The sequence below is a fragment of the Hyperolius riggenbachi genome, chromosome 4, assembly GCF_040937935.1.
Source record: "Hyperolius riggenbachi isolate aHypRig1 chromosome 4, aHypRig1.pri, whole genome shotgun sequence".
NCBI classification, from domain to species: Eukaryota; Metazoa; Chordata; class Amphibia; order Anura; family Hyperoliidae; genus Hyperolius; species Hyperolius riggenbachi.
The window spans coordinates 422,191,159-422,210,691 of NC_090649.1; the positions used below are offsets into that span (position 1 = coordinate 422,191,159).

The window sequence follows — 19,533 nt, forward strand, 5'->3', positions numbered from 1 at the left end:
TGCTGATCCAGTAAACCAAGGTTCCTTAACTATGTATTACTGACAAAGCATGTATGTGTTACGTCTATCATGTTTTTGTTACTGTTAACCTCCTATAATTGTCACTATATGCTAATTATTTCCCAATTTATGCGGTTTGTGCCTTAGCTCTAGCTCAATAGGATCACTTGCAGTTGGATCTTGATCAAGCAATTATATATCTCTATTAGCATTTGTACCATGGTTTTATCCTCCGCTGCTTTTCACAGTGTGTTTCTATGGTAACTGTTCCATTGTTGTGCAATAATTTCTATAAATTATCCCGCAGTAAGTCCTGTAAATTATTTCTATGTATGTATGCAAATGATATTTACGTTTGTGGATGCTTGAGTATTTCCTGCTCATTTAAAATCACCCAGTTTCAGAAATGGAAAATGGCGGCAAAAATAATGGGATCACATTATCATGTTATTGGAATGTAACATAATAGGGTTACATGGATATAGCATTTTAAAAAGGCCCTGTAGATCCTATATAACACTGCGTTCAAGGCAGATGTGATTTCTCTGAGGCCTGGTTTCACACTGCAAACTGGCGTCAGCGATGCTGCCCGAGAGCTACACCGCACCGTCAAAAACTGGCCTTCGGGGATTACCGCGTTAAACCCGTTCTGGCCAACAGCCAAACAGGAAGAGAGGCTTGCTTGTGCTCACTTCCTGTTTTGGAAATATGGAAGTGCACGGAAGCGTATTGTAAAAATATGCTTCTGCGAATGCACAACGCACCGCCATCATTTTTTAAATCCCTGCACAACCATAGACTTATGTGACTTCCGGTCCATCACAGGCCGCCGTAGGTCGTTGTAGAGGTCGCGCAGCAATGTAGGTATGTGCTCATGGTAGATCAGTGAATTCTGGTGCAACGCACCACATGCTGTATGAAAGCGCCAATAGACTTTCATTGGCATAGCGGTGAGGTGCGGTAAAATGACTCACCACACCGCACCAGTGTGGAAGGCCCCTGAGTTTTGGCAGCACTGGTCAAGTAAGATCTGCTGGACAGCAGATGACCAGCCTAAGTGGCAGCCATCAGTGGCAAAGCTGTAGACCTCTAGGTTCCAATGCAGAATTGGGTAGCCAGATATTCCCAAGATAAAATAATTAAAAAGCCAGATACATAAATTAAGTAGCCTTGAGCCCTATGATAGCCACATATGACCCCCAAATATCAATATTAGGTAGCCATTGAAAACATACAGATCAGTTTTTGTCAGCCATATGAGACCCCTAGATAGCAATATTATGAAGTTATGCATGTCCTCCACAAAGCAGGGTTAGGTACCCACATGTGTAAATCGAACTATTAGGTAGCCATGTATGCACCACAGGTCATACTATTAAGTAGGCATGAGTGTCTCCCAGAGTTTAGTATTAGGTAGCCATGTGTGTCCTTCAGAGTAAATTATACAGCTTTTGTGCCTGCCAAAGAGAAGAGTCAACCAGCTGACTCTTCAGATAACAGTATTAGGTAAAGCCTCTAAAGTCCAATCTACACGATACGATTCTTTGTACGATTTGATTACGATTCTATTTACGATCCGATTAAATCTGACATGTCCGATCGGGATTCGATTAGATTCAATTCGCCATTGCAAAACAATGACGAATTGAATCGAATCCCGATCGGACATGTCGGATTTAATCAGATCGTAAATAGAATCGTAATCGAATCATACAAAGAATCGTATCGTGTAGATGGGGCTTTAGACAGTAGCATCAGACATTCCCCTCAGATAGTAGGTTTAGTTCGGACTATTCAGATGGTAGTATTAGGCAGAGCCTCTCAGATAGCAGCATTAGGTAGGGCTCCTCAGAAAGTATTAGTTAAGGCGCGTACACACTCCAGACTTTTTCGTCGAGCGGATCAGTCAAAATCCATCTTATCAGTCTGATAACAGCTTGCTCTCACGTGCAACTGTCGTCAGAACGACCGCCCCGTGGGCGGGTCTGACGACCCATAGTTGACCCGCAGTATGAAAAAGTATGGCGTGTGTATGCACCTTTAGACCCCTCAGATTGCAGTAGTAGGTATTTCCCTTCAGATAGAAGCATTATATGCAAACCCTCCCTCCCCCCCTAATCTATACACACACAAGCAAAATAAGCAAAATGGAGTGTCATTCACCAGCCCAAATGCCGCAGTCTCTCTTTAAGCACATCAGCCTCATGGGCCTCCTGTGACTCCATGATGGTGCTTCCTCCCTATTCCCATTGGCATGTACAGACTGATGTCACATACCAACAAGGAGACAGCCAATAGGAGAAGCCGCCTCATTCTACTCTACTACTTACTCCATTGGTACGACTGTACTGCCGGATGGGACATCAGAAAGTAAACAAAACACAAGATGAAGGAGCAAAGCATATTCACAGAGGCTTACCTGTAACCCTTTAGTTGTGCACAGGAAAACAAATGATAAAGAGAGTCAAAAAGCACTACAGGAAGCATGCAGATCTAAAGGGATGCCTTTTAACTCTTGTACGCTGTCACAAGCAGTAACTTGGAAAGAAGCGGCTCATGTTTTAGGCAGACCACCTAAAAAAATCATCTCAACTCTGGACAAAAGTGGGAGAACATCCCAGTAGCAGAATACAGCTTGCTGCCAAGACCCTTTCCACAACTGGATAGACCTTTTACCAAAAAGCCATGTTTTTCGGTAAATTACCAAACTATTACCGTATGTGTGAAAATTTTAGTGAATTTTGGAAAAAAAAAAAGTAAAATACCAAATGCATCATTTTACTGCCCTATTATTTTTTACCGAATGTGTTCCCACTCATTGATCTCCGGGCTAACGAGGAGCGGAACGGGGGCGCGCAGCCGCTCGCAATAGAGCAGCAGCCTTTTGCATGTAATAGCAATGTCTAAAAGGCGAAAGTAGTTAATGAGCTGAATGTATTTTCTATGGAACCAACACCTACCTCTCTTCCTTTTCACTGTTGTGCTTGTGATTGGATTTCTCAAGCAAAGATTGTTTTTCTTCTGTCTGAAGGTGCTGAACAACAAGTGCACAACAGGCTTCCAGGTCTTCTTTTCTCAAAGTCTTCAACTGATTACAAAGGCTAGAATATAAAGCACACACCAAGCTATAACAAGCACATATTGAGACAAATTCAGTAACAAGTTATAAAAGGTACGTTAGTATGGATGGTTTCTCAGTGACCGACACAGAGATTTTGGTGTTTTACTAAAGAGATAATGCAGTACCCTGGATGGGTTAAAGGATATCCGAAGTGACATGTGACATGATGAGATAGACATGTGTATGTACAGTGCCTAGCACACAAATAACTATGCTGTCTTCCTTTTTTTTCTCTCTCTGCCTGAAAGAGTTAAATATCAGGTATGTAAGTGGCTGACTCAGTCCTGACTCAGACAGCAAGTGACTACAGTGTGACCCTCACTGATTCCAAAAATTCCAACTATAAAACACATTCCTAGCAGAAAATGGGTTCTGAGAGCAAGAAAGAGGTTAAAAATGGGAATTTCTTATCAGTGAGGGTCACGCTGTAGTCACTTACATACCTGGTATTAAACTCTTTCAGGCAGAGAAAGAAAAAAAGGAACACAGCATAGTTATTTGTGTGCTAGGCACTGTACATACACATGTTTATCTCATCATGTCACATGTCACTTCGGGTATCCTTTAAAGTGAGGTGAATTCCATTCTACCTCTGCAGCAGAGGTGAAATCCGTTCTACCTCTGCAGCTACGACAGTGCTGGAACCATGCGACTTGAACTCACAGACATAGAAGGAGAAGTTCTGCACGATGTCTGTAGCAAAAATAGTCCAACTTTATTAAATCGGGTTAAAACCCAAACAGCCAGGTTACCGACATGTTTCGGATCTACTAGTTCTTAATCACAGCATAATATAGCATAGCTATGATTAAGGACCAGTAGGTCCGAAACATGTTGGTTACCTGGCTGTTTGGGTTTTAAGCTGATTTAATAAAGTTGGACTATTTTTGCTACAGACATCGAGCGGAACTTCGCTCTCTTCTATGGCCCTGGATTGGTTACTTTAACCACTTAAAGGGACTCCGGGCAGTGGCCGAATTTAAAAGAATACATTAACCTGGGGTTTCTTCCAGCTCGCTGTAGGCGGCGAGGTCCTGCCGCCTACAGTGTAGGTGGCGAAGAAAACCTGCGCATGCGCAGACCTGTAACGCCGGCCAGCGTGATAACGCATTGCGTCATTAACCAGGAAGAGCCGTTCCGACTCCCGACCCGAGTGACACCGGGTGACTCCGGTAACGGAGGCCGGCGGAGACTGAAGGAGAGGAGCCAGGAGGACGCCGGGGGACCTCGCCGCCTACAGTGAGCTGGAAGAAGCCCCAGGTAAGTGTATTCTTTTAAATTTGGCCACTGCTCGGAGTCCCTTTAATGACAAACAAACTTATAAAAACATCCTGCTAGAGCCTCTTAACGGCTCCAGGACGTTTTTAGAAGTCAAACAGTGCTGCTGCCACTGTGCCGTGCACGCTCTCGTGCGCGTGCACATGAGATTAGTGAGAGAAAAAAACCACCATAGAAAAAATACACCTTAATTTTCAAATAAATTATCACCATACTTTGTACTAGGGACATAATTAAAATCTTGTGATAACCAGGACAAATAGGCAGATAAAATGTGTGGGTTTTATGTACAGTAGCAGTGTTTATATTAAAACTATAGGGGATGAAATTGGAGAAATAGTGTATTTTTTCATTTATTCCTTGTTTTTCCCTTTAAAATGCATAGAAAATAAAGTAATTACTGAAAACAAATATCAACCCCAAAAAGCCTAATTGGTGGTGAAAAAAACAAGATATAGATCATTTCATTGTGATTAGTAGTGATTAAGCTATTGGCAAATGAAAGGGATGAGCACTGAAAGGTGAAAATCGCTCGTCCGTTAGGGTAAAAACCCCTTTAACCTCCTTGGCGGTAATCCCGAGCTGAGCTCGGGGTATGCCGCCGGAGGTCGCCGCTCAGGCCCTGCTGGGCCGATTTTCATTCTGCAAAAAGCAGCACACGCAGCCGGCACTTTGCCAGCCGCGTGTGCTGCCCGATCGCCGCCGCTCCGCGGCGATCCGCCGCGTGCAGCGGCGAAAGAGGGTCCCCCCAGCCGCCCGAGCCCAGCGCAGCCGGAACAAACAGTTCCGGCCGGCGCTAGGGGCTGGATCGGGCGGCTCTGACGTCAGGACGTCGACTGACGTCCATGACGTCACTCCGCTCGTCGCCATGGCGACGAGGAAAGCGAAACAAGATAGGCCGCTCATTGCGGCCTATCTTGTTACTTTCGATCGCCGGAGGCGATCGAAAGTACGGTTCAGGAGCGCCCTCTAGTGGGCTTTCATGCAGCCAACTTTCAGTTGGCTGCATGAAATATTTTTTTTTTAATTTAAAAAAAACCCTCCCACAGCCTCCCTGGCAAAATAAATAAACCGCCAGGGAGGTTAATAAAGTTGGACTATTTTTTGCTACAGACATCGTGCAGAACTTCTCTTTCTTCTATGGTCCTGGATTGGTTACTTTAAATGAACACCTCACATCATGTTTATTATAAATAAAACATAAGATTAAACATGCATATGTTATATCCAATGTCAAGGCAGCTTCGTACTTAACTGATTAACTACTTAACGACCACGGTCAGCCGATCGGCGGACCTAGGTGTTAAGTGGTTTTGCATGGAAACGGCCTTTCCATGTCAGTTCACAGAGGGTGTCTCCGTGAACTGCCTGCGAGCCTCCGATCGCGGCTCGCAGACGAAATGAAAACATGATACCGCGCCGTAAAGGAGATTGGCGATCCCCGGCCTCTGAAGCTGAAGCCTATCAGAGGCCTATCAGAGGCGGCGCAGGACGGATCGCCATCCTGTGCCGCCCAGGGGAAGGAGGGGAGGGAGGGAAACAGAGGGAGGACGAAAAACGGTGCAGAGGGGGGGCTTTGAGGAGCCCTCCCGGCTAGGCCGAAATAGCTGGCGGCGATCAGACCCCCCCTGCAGGACATCCCCCTAGTGGAGGAAAAAGGGGGGGGGGGGAAGTCTGATCGCCCTGGCTCAATCCAGATCTGTGCTGTGGGCTGGAGAGCCCACGCAGCACATATAAAAGAAAACACCCCTGGTCCTTAAGTGGTTAACATATCAGATTTTATGGCCGTTTTCTGTTTACACTGGGATTGGACAGAATTGATTTAAACTTTTCTTGTTCACACAAAGCAGTAGATGCCAGAGATGGATTAAGATGGCTCCTCCTGATAGTCCTTTTGATAATCTAAGATGGAAAAAGGGTCAGAGAAAGTGGGAGTTGGGCCCCCTGACACCCATTGGGCCCTAGACGCCTGCCATGCCTTATGGGTGATCCTGCTCTGGTAGGTGCCCATCAATGTTGCAATCTGGATTATACAATCTTACCAAATCTATGTAGCAGAAGGGTAAACTGAGTGTATATACATAGAATGGATACTATAGGTAATCCATATTACATAGAAGTGACAAGATTGTATTACTAATGCGCACATTTAGAAACAGATGCTTTCTAAAATGTAAAAGTTTCTGCTGGCATACTGGGATGACACGCAGCATTCCAGGCTATAAATGTTGGGAATTTGCATACTTCCTAACTTTCTGGGATCCAAAAGAGGGACATTTAAGCCACACATCTAGCCACGCCCCTGACACACCCCCAGTCACGCATGCTATAAAGACTTCTATAAGATAAATATGTTGTTTTATAATTCACACCACACTTGGTCCTTTCTACCCGGGTTCATTTCCTTCATATTAACGTTGGAAAATAAGAAATATATCAACCTAGAGGAAGGAAGTCAATTAAACTCCTTTTTCAGTAGAAAAATACATGCATTTACATAAATCTGTACCCGAGTCGTGAAAGAGGGACAAATGAGGGATAAAGAGGGACAGAGGGATTTGGTTACCAAAGGAGGAACAGAGCTAATCCTATCCTTTTTCTTTTCGCCTATATTAGTTTCCTCTTCTACTTCTTTCCCTTTTCTCTTTCTTTAACCTACTGTCATCTGTCATGGGTGGCCCTGATACGGAGCTCAATGTATTGCCCTCCTTGTGCATACATGTCTTAAAGTGGAGCTGAACTCTTGCACAGGACACAAGGAAAATATAACAGAAATGCACCCTGTATGTATTAAAAGAGTTTAGCCTGTGTCATTCCCCCTCATTTGTGTCTAATCACTAGTTGTAATTTGATCTCCTCCTGTGTCACATGACTTCCTATGGCAGATAAGCAGATAAGCCCATTGGAAAGTACAGGCTGTAAACAATATGTCTGCTTCCATGAATCAGGAAGTAGAAACTGTGCAGAGTTATTGTAGGATTTGTATCAGCTGTAACAAAGAAAAGTTTTTTTTGTTTAAGGGCCCGTTTCCACTATCGTGAAACTACATGCGTTTTCTGCATGCAGATTAGCATAACCAATACAAGTGGATGGGCCTGTTTCCACTTGTCAGAAATCCTGTGCGGTTTTGTGTGCAGGAAAAATCTGCAAGGCAGAGCCATCAGAATTCGCACACCGCAAGGAGGTGTGCGATTCGCATACAATGTATTTAATAGGAAATTCGCATGCGTTTTCGCTATGCAAATTTTCCATGCAAATTCGCTTACGTTTTCGCCTAAATTCAATGTAAGGGCCCTTTTCCACTAGCAATCGCAATCACAACTCACAAACACCAGCGATTGCGATTTTTCATTAATTATTTTATGCAATTGCGATTTTCATTTGCATTGCATTATCATTGTAAAAATCGCTCCAGAAAGCGATTGCGATTTCCAAATCGAATCACTGTAGTGGAAAATACTTCTCGTGACTTCTATGATAAAGTAACAACCCTAGCAATTTTATAATCACTAGCGATTTTGCGATTCAGCATTCGCAATCGCTCTAGTGGAGAAGGGCCCTAAAAGCACACAGACACTGACATGGTTAAATTCGCATACTTACTAACATATGCAAAAACGTACACGAATTCGTGGTAAAATTTGCATCCACATGCAAATTCATTTTCGCGTTTTCCGTGGCGAATTTGCACCGCACAAGTGGAAATGGGCCCTAAAGGTTATTATACTGTTGTGTATCTTTTAGAGCAGAGAGAAGTTCTGAGTTCAGGTCCACTTTAATATGCCAGTAGTAAGCATACTTATAATGAATTATTTCATTGTATTTATATATAAGATATGAAGTACAATGCTGATCAGGCCAACACTTCACAAAATCACTCAGTGCTCCTTTCAAAGTGGACTTTTCCCATAAGAACTAAAGAAAGCAATCATAAAACCCCTCTTGAAGAAACCATCACTAGATCCTGATTCTGTAACCAACTACAGACCTGTGGCGAACTTACCATTCCTATCAAAAGTTATCGAGAAAGCAGTCGCCAACCAGCTAGAAGCCAGGCTTACAGATAACAACATCTTTGATACTTTTCAGTCAGGATTCAGGAAAAGGCACAGCACTGAAACGGCATTAGTCCGAGTAATGAATGATCTACTTACTGCAAGGGACAAGGGTGATTGCTCAATTCTGATTCTTCTTGACTTGTCTGCAGCATTTGATACTGTGGATCATGAAATACTAATCCAGCGACTGCAGAATTACTGTGGCCTAAGGGGTACTGTTCTTAGCTGGTTTCAGACCTTCCTATCTGGCAGGACACAGCAAGTATGTCTGGGCACACATTACTCTAATCCAGTGCCACTTGCCTATGGAGTTCCACAGGGTTCTGTACTATCACCATTACTCTTTGCAGTCTACATGCTCCCACTGGGCAAAATAATCCAGAACTATGGCCTAGGATACCATTGTTATGCAGATGACACACAACTGTATCTGTCCTTCAAGTCTGGCACCCAAGACCCATCAGCATCCATAAATGCGTGTCTAGTGGATTTACAAAATTGGATGAACACCAGCTGGTTGAGGCTGAATGCTGACAAAACAGAGGTGTTGGTGATAGGTGGTCCACACATGATGGATAAAGTTTAAAACGCTCATCACCTCAAACTAGCAATTGGGGAGTAGATTTGAAGGGGGCACCGCTTCTTTAAAATTCCTTTATTTCGGTGGCGGAAATAGCAGGTACACAGCAGTGGGGGTAAAAAGAGCCTGACAGGTGTTTCGCTGGTTTAAAGGGAACCTTAACTGGTGGGAAAAAAAAAATCACTTACCTGGGGGCTTTCCCAAGCCTCCTGCAGCCGTCCTGTGCCCGCGCCGGTCCTTCGGGGCCTTCGGGGCCCTCCGGTCTCCCTCCGCGGCTAAGTTTCGTTTTCGGCCGACTGCCAGTCGTCCTCGGGCAAAGCGCCCTCTTCGTCATGCAGACGCGATTTACGGCTCTTTACGACGGGGAATGCGGAAGAAGAGGACGCTTTGCCCGAGGACGACTGGCAGTCGGCCGAAAACGAAACTTAGCCGCGGAGGGAGACCGGAGGGCACCGAAGGGCCGGCACTGGCACAGGACGGCTGCAGGAGGCTTGGGAAAGCCCCCAGGTAAGTGAATTTTTTTCCCCCACCAGTTAAGGTTCCCTTTAAACCAGCTTCTTCAGAGGCAGAGTGGTACACTCTGCCTCTGAAGAAGCTGGTTTAAACCAGTGAAACAGCTCTTTTTACCCCCACTGCTGTGTACCTGCTTTTTCCCCCACCGGAATAAAGGAATTTTAAAGAAGCGGTGCCCCCTTTTCTTGCCTTCAAATCTACTGGATACAACAAACTCGTGGATGAGCACGCTCTTTGTCCTGGGTCCGGTGTGTCTGCCCTGCTGCATTTGGTGCCAGGTACTGTTCTTTTTCTTCTCAAATTCATAGCAATTGGGGAGATACCGTACTGTATAAAGACTCTGTGCGAAACCTTGGGGTGATCCTCGATGGAAATCTAAAACTCAGACAGCAGGTATCAGCTGTTGTCAAGTCTTCCTTCTTCCATCTAAGAAATATAGCAAGAATCAAACATCTTATCCCAGCTGAAGACCTACCTGTCCTGGTTCATGCATTTGTATCCTCCCGCCTAGACTACTGCAACGCCCTGTTCACCGGATCTACAAATAAGGTTCTGCGCCCCTTACAACTAGTACAGAATGCTGCAGCCAGACTCCTAGCCAATGCCCCCGCAGCTCACACATCACCCCAGTACTGCAAACTCTCCACTGGTTGCCAGTAAAATGGAGAATCCATTTTAAGATCTGCCTGCTGACATTCAAGGCTGTAAATCACATGGGACCCAAATACATAGCAGATCCATTGGAACTTTATGCCTCTCCCCGCACCCTCCGTTCTGCCAACAAGATGAAGCTGATTATTCCCAGGACACACTTAACATTTGGTGCTCGGGCCTTTTCCTATGCAGCCCCTACTCTATGGAACTGAATTCCACAGTCAGCACGAGAGGCTCCTTCTCTGGACAGCTTTAAAAAAAGGCTAAAAACTCACCTCTTTTCCCGAGCCTTTGAGACTGCATAATGCAGGGTCACAGCGCTTTGAGTCCCCAGGGAGAAAAGCACTATAAAAATATTACTGTTATATAACAGGTGCATTGTACAGGGTGGGCTTCCTGTTTGTGGCAAACGTCCTGTTTGTGGCACATTAGTATATGTGAGGGGTGAAACTTTTCAAGATGGGTGGTGACCATAGCGGCCATTTTGAATCCAACTTTTGCTTTTTCAATAGGAAGAGGGTCATGTGACACATCATCACACTTATTGGGAATTTAACAAGAAAAACAATGGTGTGCTTGGTTTAAACCTAACGTTATTATTTCATGAGTTATTTACAAGTTTCCGATCACTTATAAAATGTGTTTAATATGCTGCCTATTGTGTTGGATTGTCAATGCAACCCTCTTCTCCCACTCTTCACACACTGATAGCAACGCCGCAGGAAAAAACTAGCACAGGCTTCCAGTATCCGTAGTTTCAGGTGCTGCACATCTCGTATGTTCACAGCATATACCATTGCCTTCAGATGACCCAAAAGATAAAAGTCTAAGGGGGTCAGATCGGGAGACCTTGGGGGCCATTCAACTGGCCCACGATGACCAATCCACTTTCCAGGAAACTGTTCATCTAGGAATACTCGGAACTGACACCCATCATGTGGTGGTGCACCATCTTGCTGGAAAAACTCAGGGAACGTGCCAGCTTCAGTGCATAAAGAGGGAAACACATCATCATGTAGCAATTTCGCATTTCCAGTGGCCTTGAGGTTTAAATTGATGAAGAATGGCCCCACTATCTTTCTACCCCATATACCACACCAGTGCTGTCCAACTGGCGGCCCGCGGGCCGCATCCGGCCCGCCAGGCCACCTGCTGCGGCCCGCTCGTCTCCCTGGGATGCAGGCATGGCTTGCGCTATGGGCGCCATGCCTGCTCCCTCTTATTGTGTCCCCGCTGGCCTCTCCGGTGTCCCCGCTGGCCTCTCCTATGTCCCCCTGCTGCCGCTGCCTCTCCTATGTCCCCCTGCTGCTGCTCCCTCACAGATCAGACCTCACAGATCGCGGCGACTGATGTAAACAGAGGGCGCATGGTACCCGCACGGAGTACGTCACATGCGGAAGTGAATCATTAGTCACTTCCGCATGTGACGTTCTGCCGCGCGGGTGTCATGCGCGCGCTCTGCTTGCTTCAGTCGCCGCGATCTGTGAGGTCTGATCTGTGAGGCAGCAGCGGCATCGTCAGCGGGGACACCGGAGAGGCCAGCGGGGACACCGGAGAGGCCAGCGGGGACACAGGAGAGGCCAGCCCCAGAGGTAACGGGCTCGCTACTGGTGGGGGCACCTGTCACTAGCTGGGGGGGCTCCTGTCACTATCTAACTGGGGGGGCTCCTGTCACTATCTAACTGGGGGGGCTCCTGTCACTATCTAACTGGGGGGGCACCTGTCACTATCTAACTGGGGGGGCACCTGTCACTATCTAACTGGGGGGGCTCCTGTCACTATCTAACTGGGGGGGCTCCTGTCACTATCTAACTGGGGGGGCACCTGTCACTATCTAACTGGGGGGGCTCCTGTCACTATCTAACTGGGGGGGCACCTGTCACTATCTAACTGGGGGGGCACCTGTCACTATCTAACTGGGGGGGCTCCTGTCACTATCTAACTGGGGGGGCACCTGTCACTATCTAACTGGGGGGGGGACACCTGTCACTATCTAGCTGGGGGGGGGACACCTGTCACTATCTAAGTGGGGGGCACCTGTCACTATCTAAGTGGGGGGCACCTGTCACTATCTAAGTGGGGGGCACCTGTCACTATCTAAGTGGGGGGCACCTGTCACTATCTAAGTGGGGGGCACCTGTCACTAAAGGGGCATTCTGCTTATTTATGTGAAATGCTGTCTATTTATGTGCCTCATGACTGCTGAATTTGTCTTGTTGGGGGCCTCATGATTTGTTGGGGGCATCACGATTGCTAAATTTGTCTTGTTAGGGGCCTCAAGATTGCTGAATGTGTCTTGTTGGGGGCCTCATGATTTTTTGGGGGCCTCATGATTGCTAAATTTGTCTTGTTGGGGGCATCATGATTGCTGAATTTGTCTTGTTGGGGGCCTCATGATTTGTTGGGGGCCTCATGATTGCTGAATTTGTCTTGTTGGGGGTCACATGATTGCGAACTGTGAGACTATGGAAAAGCTGAATCGTCATCATGAGACAATAGCATTAAACCTACTTTTTTAGCTTTTTAAAACGGAAAATAAAACTGGGAGGTTCTAAAAAAAACCCCACATTTTTCAGGAGTAGGATGGATGAAATTGTTTATCTTCACAGTTTATTTTCAACTTGGATTTTCCATAATGTTCATGTATGAGTTAAAACGTTTGTATGTAGTTTAAATTGCTGTTGCCACTTTGCGATAAGTGACTTTTGGGTTGCAGTTTGGACACTCGGCCTCCAAAAGGTTCACCACCACTATCCTAATCTAATGTCCCACATTGCTAAGTTCATGTAAATTTGTCTCCACCCGTGGCCACACCCGCATTCTGGTCCATGGCCACACCCATTTTTCGGCGCGGCGCGCTACGCGCGCCGCTCAATGGTACCCTCGTGTTTTAACTTCACTATTATTTTAAATTGCATTTTGTGCAAAGTGCTGCCAATCTAATTATCCTTTAATTGCATTTTTTCCGGGGGGGGGGGGGGGGGGGGGGGGTCGGTCCTGCGGCTCTAGCAAGAACCTTTGGCCCTCCACCATGGGGTCTGAAAAAAAAATGGCCCTCCATGCCCATGAAGTTGGACAGCACTGTACCACACCATACCATAATTTGTTTGTTCCAACAGTCGTGGAGGGATCTATCCAATGTGGGTTAGTGTCAGACCAATAGCGGTGGTTTTGTTTGTTAACTTCACCATTCACATAAAAGTTTGCCTCCTCACTAAACAAAATCTTTTGCGTAAACCGAGGGTCCTGTTCCAATTTTTGTTTTGCCCATTATGATAATTCAGTGCGCCGATCTGTGTCATCCTCGTTGAGATGCTGCAGTAGCTGGAGTTTGTAAGGATGCCATTTGTGAGTAGCTAATATCCGCCGAAGGGATGTTCGACTAATGCCACTCTCCAGTGACATGCGGCGAGTGCTACGCTGTGGGCTATTGCGGAATGAAGCTAGGACAGCCACTGATGTTTCTTCAATAGTAACATATTTCATGCGTCCACATTTTGGCAAATCCAACACTGAACCAGTTTCACGAAACTTAGCAAGCAGTTTTCTAACTGTACCATGGGAGATAGGTGGTCTCGTAGGGTGTCTTGCATTGAAATCTGCTGCAATGACCCGGTTACTGCGTTCACCAGACATCAACACAATTTCTATCCACTCCTCACGTGTTAATCTCGGCAACATGTCAATGACTATAAACAAAGAGAAACTTGTAAATAACTTTGTTCTTTCATGAGTTGTAAATAACTCATGAAAGAATAAAGTTACATTAAAACCAAGCACACCATTGTTTTACTTGTGAAATTCCCAATAAGTCTGATGTGTCACATGACCCTCTTCCTATTGAAAAAACAAGTTGGATTCAAAATGGCCAACTTCAGAATGGCCGCCATGGTCACCACCCATCTTGAAAAGTTTCCCCCCTCACATATACTAATGTGCCACAAATAGGAAGTTAATATCACAAACCATTCCCATTTTATTAAGTTGTATCCATATAAATGGCCCACCCTGTATAAATTACTCTTGTTGTCTCAGAGAGTCTCTGTGCTGTTTCACAATCTGTAATTTTCTTCTTCTTTTTTTTTTTTTTTTGTGCAAATCAATACAATTCAATTGATTTGTTAAAAAAAAAAAAAAAAAAAAAGATCACAAACACACACACACACACACACACACACACACACACACACACACACACACACACACACACACACACACACACACACACACACACACACGTTCTACTATATTTAAAGGAGCGCTACAGTGAAAAAAAGTGGCAGTTAAAACCTGACAGAACCGACAGGTTTTGGACTAGTCCATCTCCTCAAGGGGGATTCCACACACATTGTCCTGACATTTTTGAAATAAATTTTGATTCTGTTTGCAGACACTTCTTGAAAGGATTTTTTTTCTGGTGGATTCCACACACTGACAAAGTCATACCTCACAAGATGATCCCGTTTGCTGGGAGTTAAGCTGGCATTCTGGTAGAGCTGGAAGTCATTAGATCCCATCTGTAATATCAGATCTTCTATTGACTGGAGCAAATGGATGAATCCTTTGTCAGACAAGTTATTCCTAAAAAAATGTTTTAAAAAAAATATTTAATTGTTTAAATGACTCTGTTTATTATTTCTATTGCTGCATAGACAAAAATGATTGCTGGTGTACAGGACTCAAGGGACAAGTCCTGGATGGAAGGTATGTTTCCCTTTATTTTCTGCAAGTGTCCTTTTTGGAAACAGGTGTGGACTGGGGAAAGAGCTCAGGGTAGTTTTGGCGACCATTGGTTGCCATTGTTTTGTTTGGTTGCAGGGTCCTAAAGCTCTGGAACAGGAGGGAAGGAATTGGGTGGGCCTTCCTGGTCCACCCCCAGTCCATTCTTGGTTTTGGAAGCAGCCTTGTCAGGAGATAAGAGTGCTCTGGGAAGGGGGGCATGGTGCTAGAGTATTCAGCAGGTGAGCTGCTAGTTTGGTTAACACCAGGATTGCTATTGTTTGGACTTTACCAAAAGAGAAGATTTACAAAGTGGACTTTCTATGGACTATGGACTCTGCCAACAGGCTGAAGTAAGCCAATTGCATTTTATCTTCTGTTTGCTGAGAAGAAAGCACTATTTTGTTCATTTGTTTGTGGCTGAGTCCCTAACAAATTAGACTTTCATATAAGTTCCTGTCTCCTGCGTGCTAGCTGCAACCCCAGAGCTAACCCCCAACGTCACACTGGGTATAAAAGCACCTTCTCAGAGAAATCCAGAAACAATGACCTCTGTATGTTTATATTTTTTTTACTACTTTCTTCATTAACGTGTATTTTGAGCCACATCACTTTTTTTTAATCTTGTTGAGTCAGTAACTGTGTAAATGGGCCATAACTGAGATGTCTATGACAACCTTTAGTAGGAACCAAATCCAGCATTCTAGAACTGTTAAACTGAATACTTACCTAACCACGCAGGAAGATGGATCACGACGACACAATCCGATGACGAGAGATCCCCAATCCATCTTCCTGCCTGCGGGAACACACGACATCACACGACGGTTTAGAAAGAGAGTTCCAATGCTCACGGCACTTGGCATGGGAGTCGTTGGCGATCTTAAATACCTGATCCGGCATTATGGTCGTTATCGCTGCGTGTCTCTAAGCATCATCCGCCTAATCGAGCACTTGTACCCACTTTCTGATGAAGGGGACCCTCCGTGGCCCCGAAACAATTGTCAAAATTTGCGTTGACATGTGTATGAAGGAATAAACACTCCTGCAAACATATTTTGGTGTGCTAGCTGACCTTGGACTTCATGTATTGCATCGATGTGGCTTTGCATCCAACTACCTACAGCAAGGTGTGCCTCTTCCAAACTCCCCAACTATACTACAACCATTAGAGGATCAGCGATACTGGAATACAGAAAATATCCATGAACTTGATTGACAATACAACATAATGTCTGCATAGAATTGTAAAACATACAGTTTATGCTTTCCAAAAGAACTGCTTACATGCATAAGGTTCTGGATGTACTGTAAGGAAGCAGCATATCACCAGTATGAAGAGGGTCATTGAGTACAAGCCACTGAGGAGTCAAAGGGAAAGGTTAATTCCAGGATTTCTAGCTGCCAACCCCATGTCCTGCTGCATTCATGTGACAGCTCACATCTCATCAGAATCAACCTGTAGAGATGGTCAATTTATTCTTCATAAAGCTCTGTGAAGAGGATTCATGAAGAAACATGTGATGGGGATTTGAAGTCTGTCCATAAATCCTTTGACTCCAACATTGACTCTAAATAAGCCCAGTTTTTCCATCCTTTCTTAGTAAGTGAGATCTTCCATCCCTCTAATTAATTTAGTTGCTTATCTTAGTACCTGTTCTAGTATGTTAAATGTCCTTCCTATAGAGTGGTTTCCAAAACCGTATCCTATACTCCAAATGTGGCCTCACAAGTGATTTATACAGAAGGAGTAGTATACTAGCATCTCATGATTTTATTTTCGGTTTAATGCCTCCCAGAATTGTATTTGCTTTAGCTGCTGCCGTTTGTCATTGAGTCGTTTTTAAGCTTGTTATCAGCCAGTATTGGGATGTCCTCCCCCAAGTCTGATGTTTCCAGCCGTAAGCCATTTATCTTCTATGTTACTCTATCATTGACATGTTCTCTAACCAAATACACATTTTCTCCTAGTCCCTGTATTCTAAGCTTCTGCACTAGGCTGTTGTGGGGAACAGTGTCAAAAACCTCTGCACAGTTCAAGTACTCTACATCTATAGCTTTCCCAAGAACTAAATTTGCATTCACCACTTCATAAAAGCTGAGCATTTTGGTAAGACAAGACCTGTCTTTAGTAAACCAATGTCGATGAGCTGAAATGAGATTATTCTGCTATTTTGCTATATGAAGATAGTGTTTGCTTCTGAGAACAACCTTCAAGGGACTACAAGCACCTTCACAAATCCTTGCCAAGGAGACTTTATTTAGCAGAAGCTGCCCATTTTAGCACCAAACTCTATTGAATGAAATGGATATTATGGGTGTTGTATTTCTCTATTACTACTAAGCATGCGCAAGGTGTATCACAGGTTGCAGTTTATGAAAAGCTTGTCTGATAAGCCCTTGCCAATACATACACTTAAAAACACAAAAATTAAAATGGAACCATAATGACAGAGTAGAACTTAACAAATCATTCAGTATACCCATTTTCACCTTAATTATCCTTGTTTCATCACCAGAAATACTTATTGTATCTGTATATTGCTGTATAGTGCTGTGTGATCCTACCACCCTCCCAGTGATATTTAGGATAGGCTATGATGTCTTGCAACCTTCTCCACTAGAGCATGGGATGTGATGGGAGATCATGTGATAATCCTGCTCAATTCACAGAGGGAAAAAAATGTTTCACCATGCCAGTAGTAAAGATGCCAGCATCTCTGATAAATATAAGAATGTAAATCAGTTTTTCAATGGACACATATAAACTAAATCTATATTAAGATTCGATATTTGACTAAATATTTTACATTAATATTGTACAATATACAACAAGGGTGAAGGGCAACCAGGATGAGATAGAACAGAGTAAAAAAAACCTGTTAAAATAGAAACTAGTCGTCACAATCAATTTGAATAGACGACACAATCAATTTGAAAACAATAAAATATTTGCAAATAAAACTTATCTTTTTTAAATTGAGTGTGTCGTCTTGAGAGGTAATATGAAGGTCGTAGAAGGCACTCCATCAACTGTAGGTCTGGTGCTTGATACTAGGACGTAGGCATGTCCCGATTGGAAACAATGATCAAATGTATCAGTCCCCCTTCATCAAGGCGTGTGGTTATCTTTGGTTAAGAACTATGCGGTTGTAACCACACACCTTGATGAAGGGGGACCCTGCTTGGCCCCCGAAACAATTGTCAGCTTCAATATCCTTATGGAACGCATAGCTCAATAAAAGGAGCATAAAGCATTCTAAAACAGTGTGCTGATACATTTGATCATTGTCTTGAGAGGTAAGCCACCTCTACTACCAGTATTTTCGATTTTAACTCAGTTTTATATCATCCTAGGTGCCTCTTCACCTTATGCTAGCTCACTTCCTCCACATCCCAGTTGGGGAAGAAGTTATGGTCTACAGTGGCCTTGCCACTGGTAGCACCAATTTCTTATTTTCTAAGAGTGTGATCACCTTACATCCAGACATCCCTGGAGGTCCCCAAGTGGAGACGGATATGTGTTCTCCACCTGCTTCATGTGGTTGGTTGTCTCTTATGCAACCCACCCTTGCGTGTATATTTCTACTGACACCCCTTTTCTCTCAAAAAACAAAGTAATGTATTGCACTATTGGGCTCCCGTTGTCTGTGTTTTTCCAAGGTGCACAGCACCCAATCCTTTATGGCATTGTAAAAAAATAAGTAATTTTATTTATTAAGTTATCTACTATAAAATTCCTCTTTAAAGAGACTCCGTAACAAAAATTGCATCCTGTTTTTTATCATCCTACAAGTTCCAAAAGCTATTCTAATGTGTTCTGGCTTATTGCAGCACTTTCTACTATCACAGTCTCTGTAATAAATCAATGTATGCACAGTGGGAGACATGGCAGCGCTTTCAAACAACCTCATACCTGAATGATTTAACTGCAATGGTGAGCAGAGCTCCAGAAGCTGGACTAAATTACACACCCAGCATACACTGCAGGCAAAGAGAGGGAGGGGGAATTAGTGATTAAGCTGCATCAGTGGGCAGAGCTCCAGAAACTGGACTATATTACACACCCTGCATCACTATAGACCAAGGGGGGGTGTTAGCTTCAGTGATAATTAGTGCACAAATTATGACCTAATAGACTTCCCCACGGCGGTGACGTACCCCCTTGGGGAAGACCTACCTCTAACCTAGCAATAAAAACATAATTCCTCGTGCTGCTATTCATAAATGGTATACACATTTCATAAGACAAGCAAAACAGACAAATGATAAGCGCTCAAGGATGCACCTGAATTGTAAGCCATCAGTGGCAATGCAGAGCCCCCTAGGGCTGAATACATGCCTCTAATGCAAAACAGATGCAAAATTATGTGCTAACTCTAATCTAAAAATTTGAGAGTGAATTTAAAACAGTGAAGGCAGCTAGCCACTAGTATACTTACATTTAAGTTTGCACAGTGGGAGACATGGCAGCGCTTTCAAACAACCTCATACCTGAATGATTTAACTGCAATGGTGAGCAGAGCTCCAGAAACTGGACTAAATTACACACCCAGCATACACTGCAGGCAAAGAGAGGGAGGGGGAATTAGTGATTAAGCTGCATCAGT

At 44.2% G+C, this 19,533-nt stretch overlaps 1 protein-coding gene across 2 annotated transcripts in view; it reads right to left on the reverse strand.

Moving 5' to 3' along the window:
- The window catches only part of KIZ (kizuna centrosomal protein), a 211,252-nt gene that overhangs the window by 127,582 nt on the left and 64,137 nt on the right, over nucleotides 1-19,533 (reverse strand). For both annotated transcript variants that reach the window (XM_068232433.1, XM_068232434.1), the window contains exons 6-7: nucleotides 14,651-14,785; nucleotides 2,961-3,101 (exon numbers count right to left, since the gene is read on the reverse strand). In XM_068232433.1, the coding sequence (XP_068088534.1) occupies nucleotides 2,961-3,101; nucleotides 14,651-14,785 (276 nt within the window). The remainder of the gene's footprint in view (nucleotides 1-2,960; nucleotides 3,102-14,650; nucleotides 14,786-19,533) is intronic.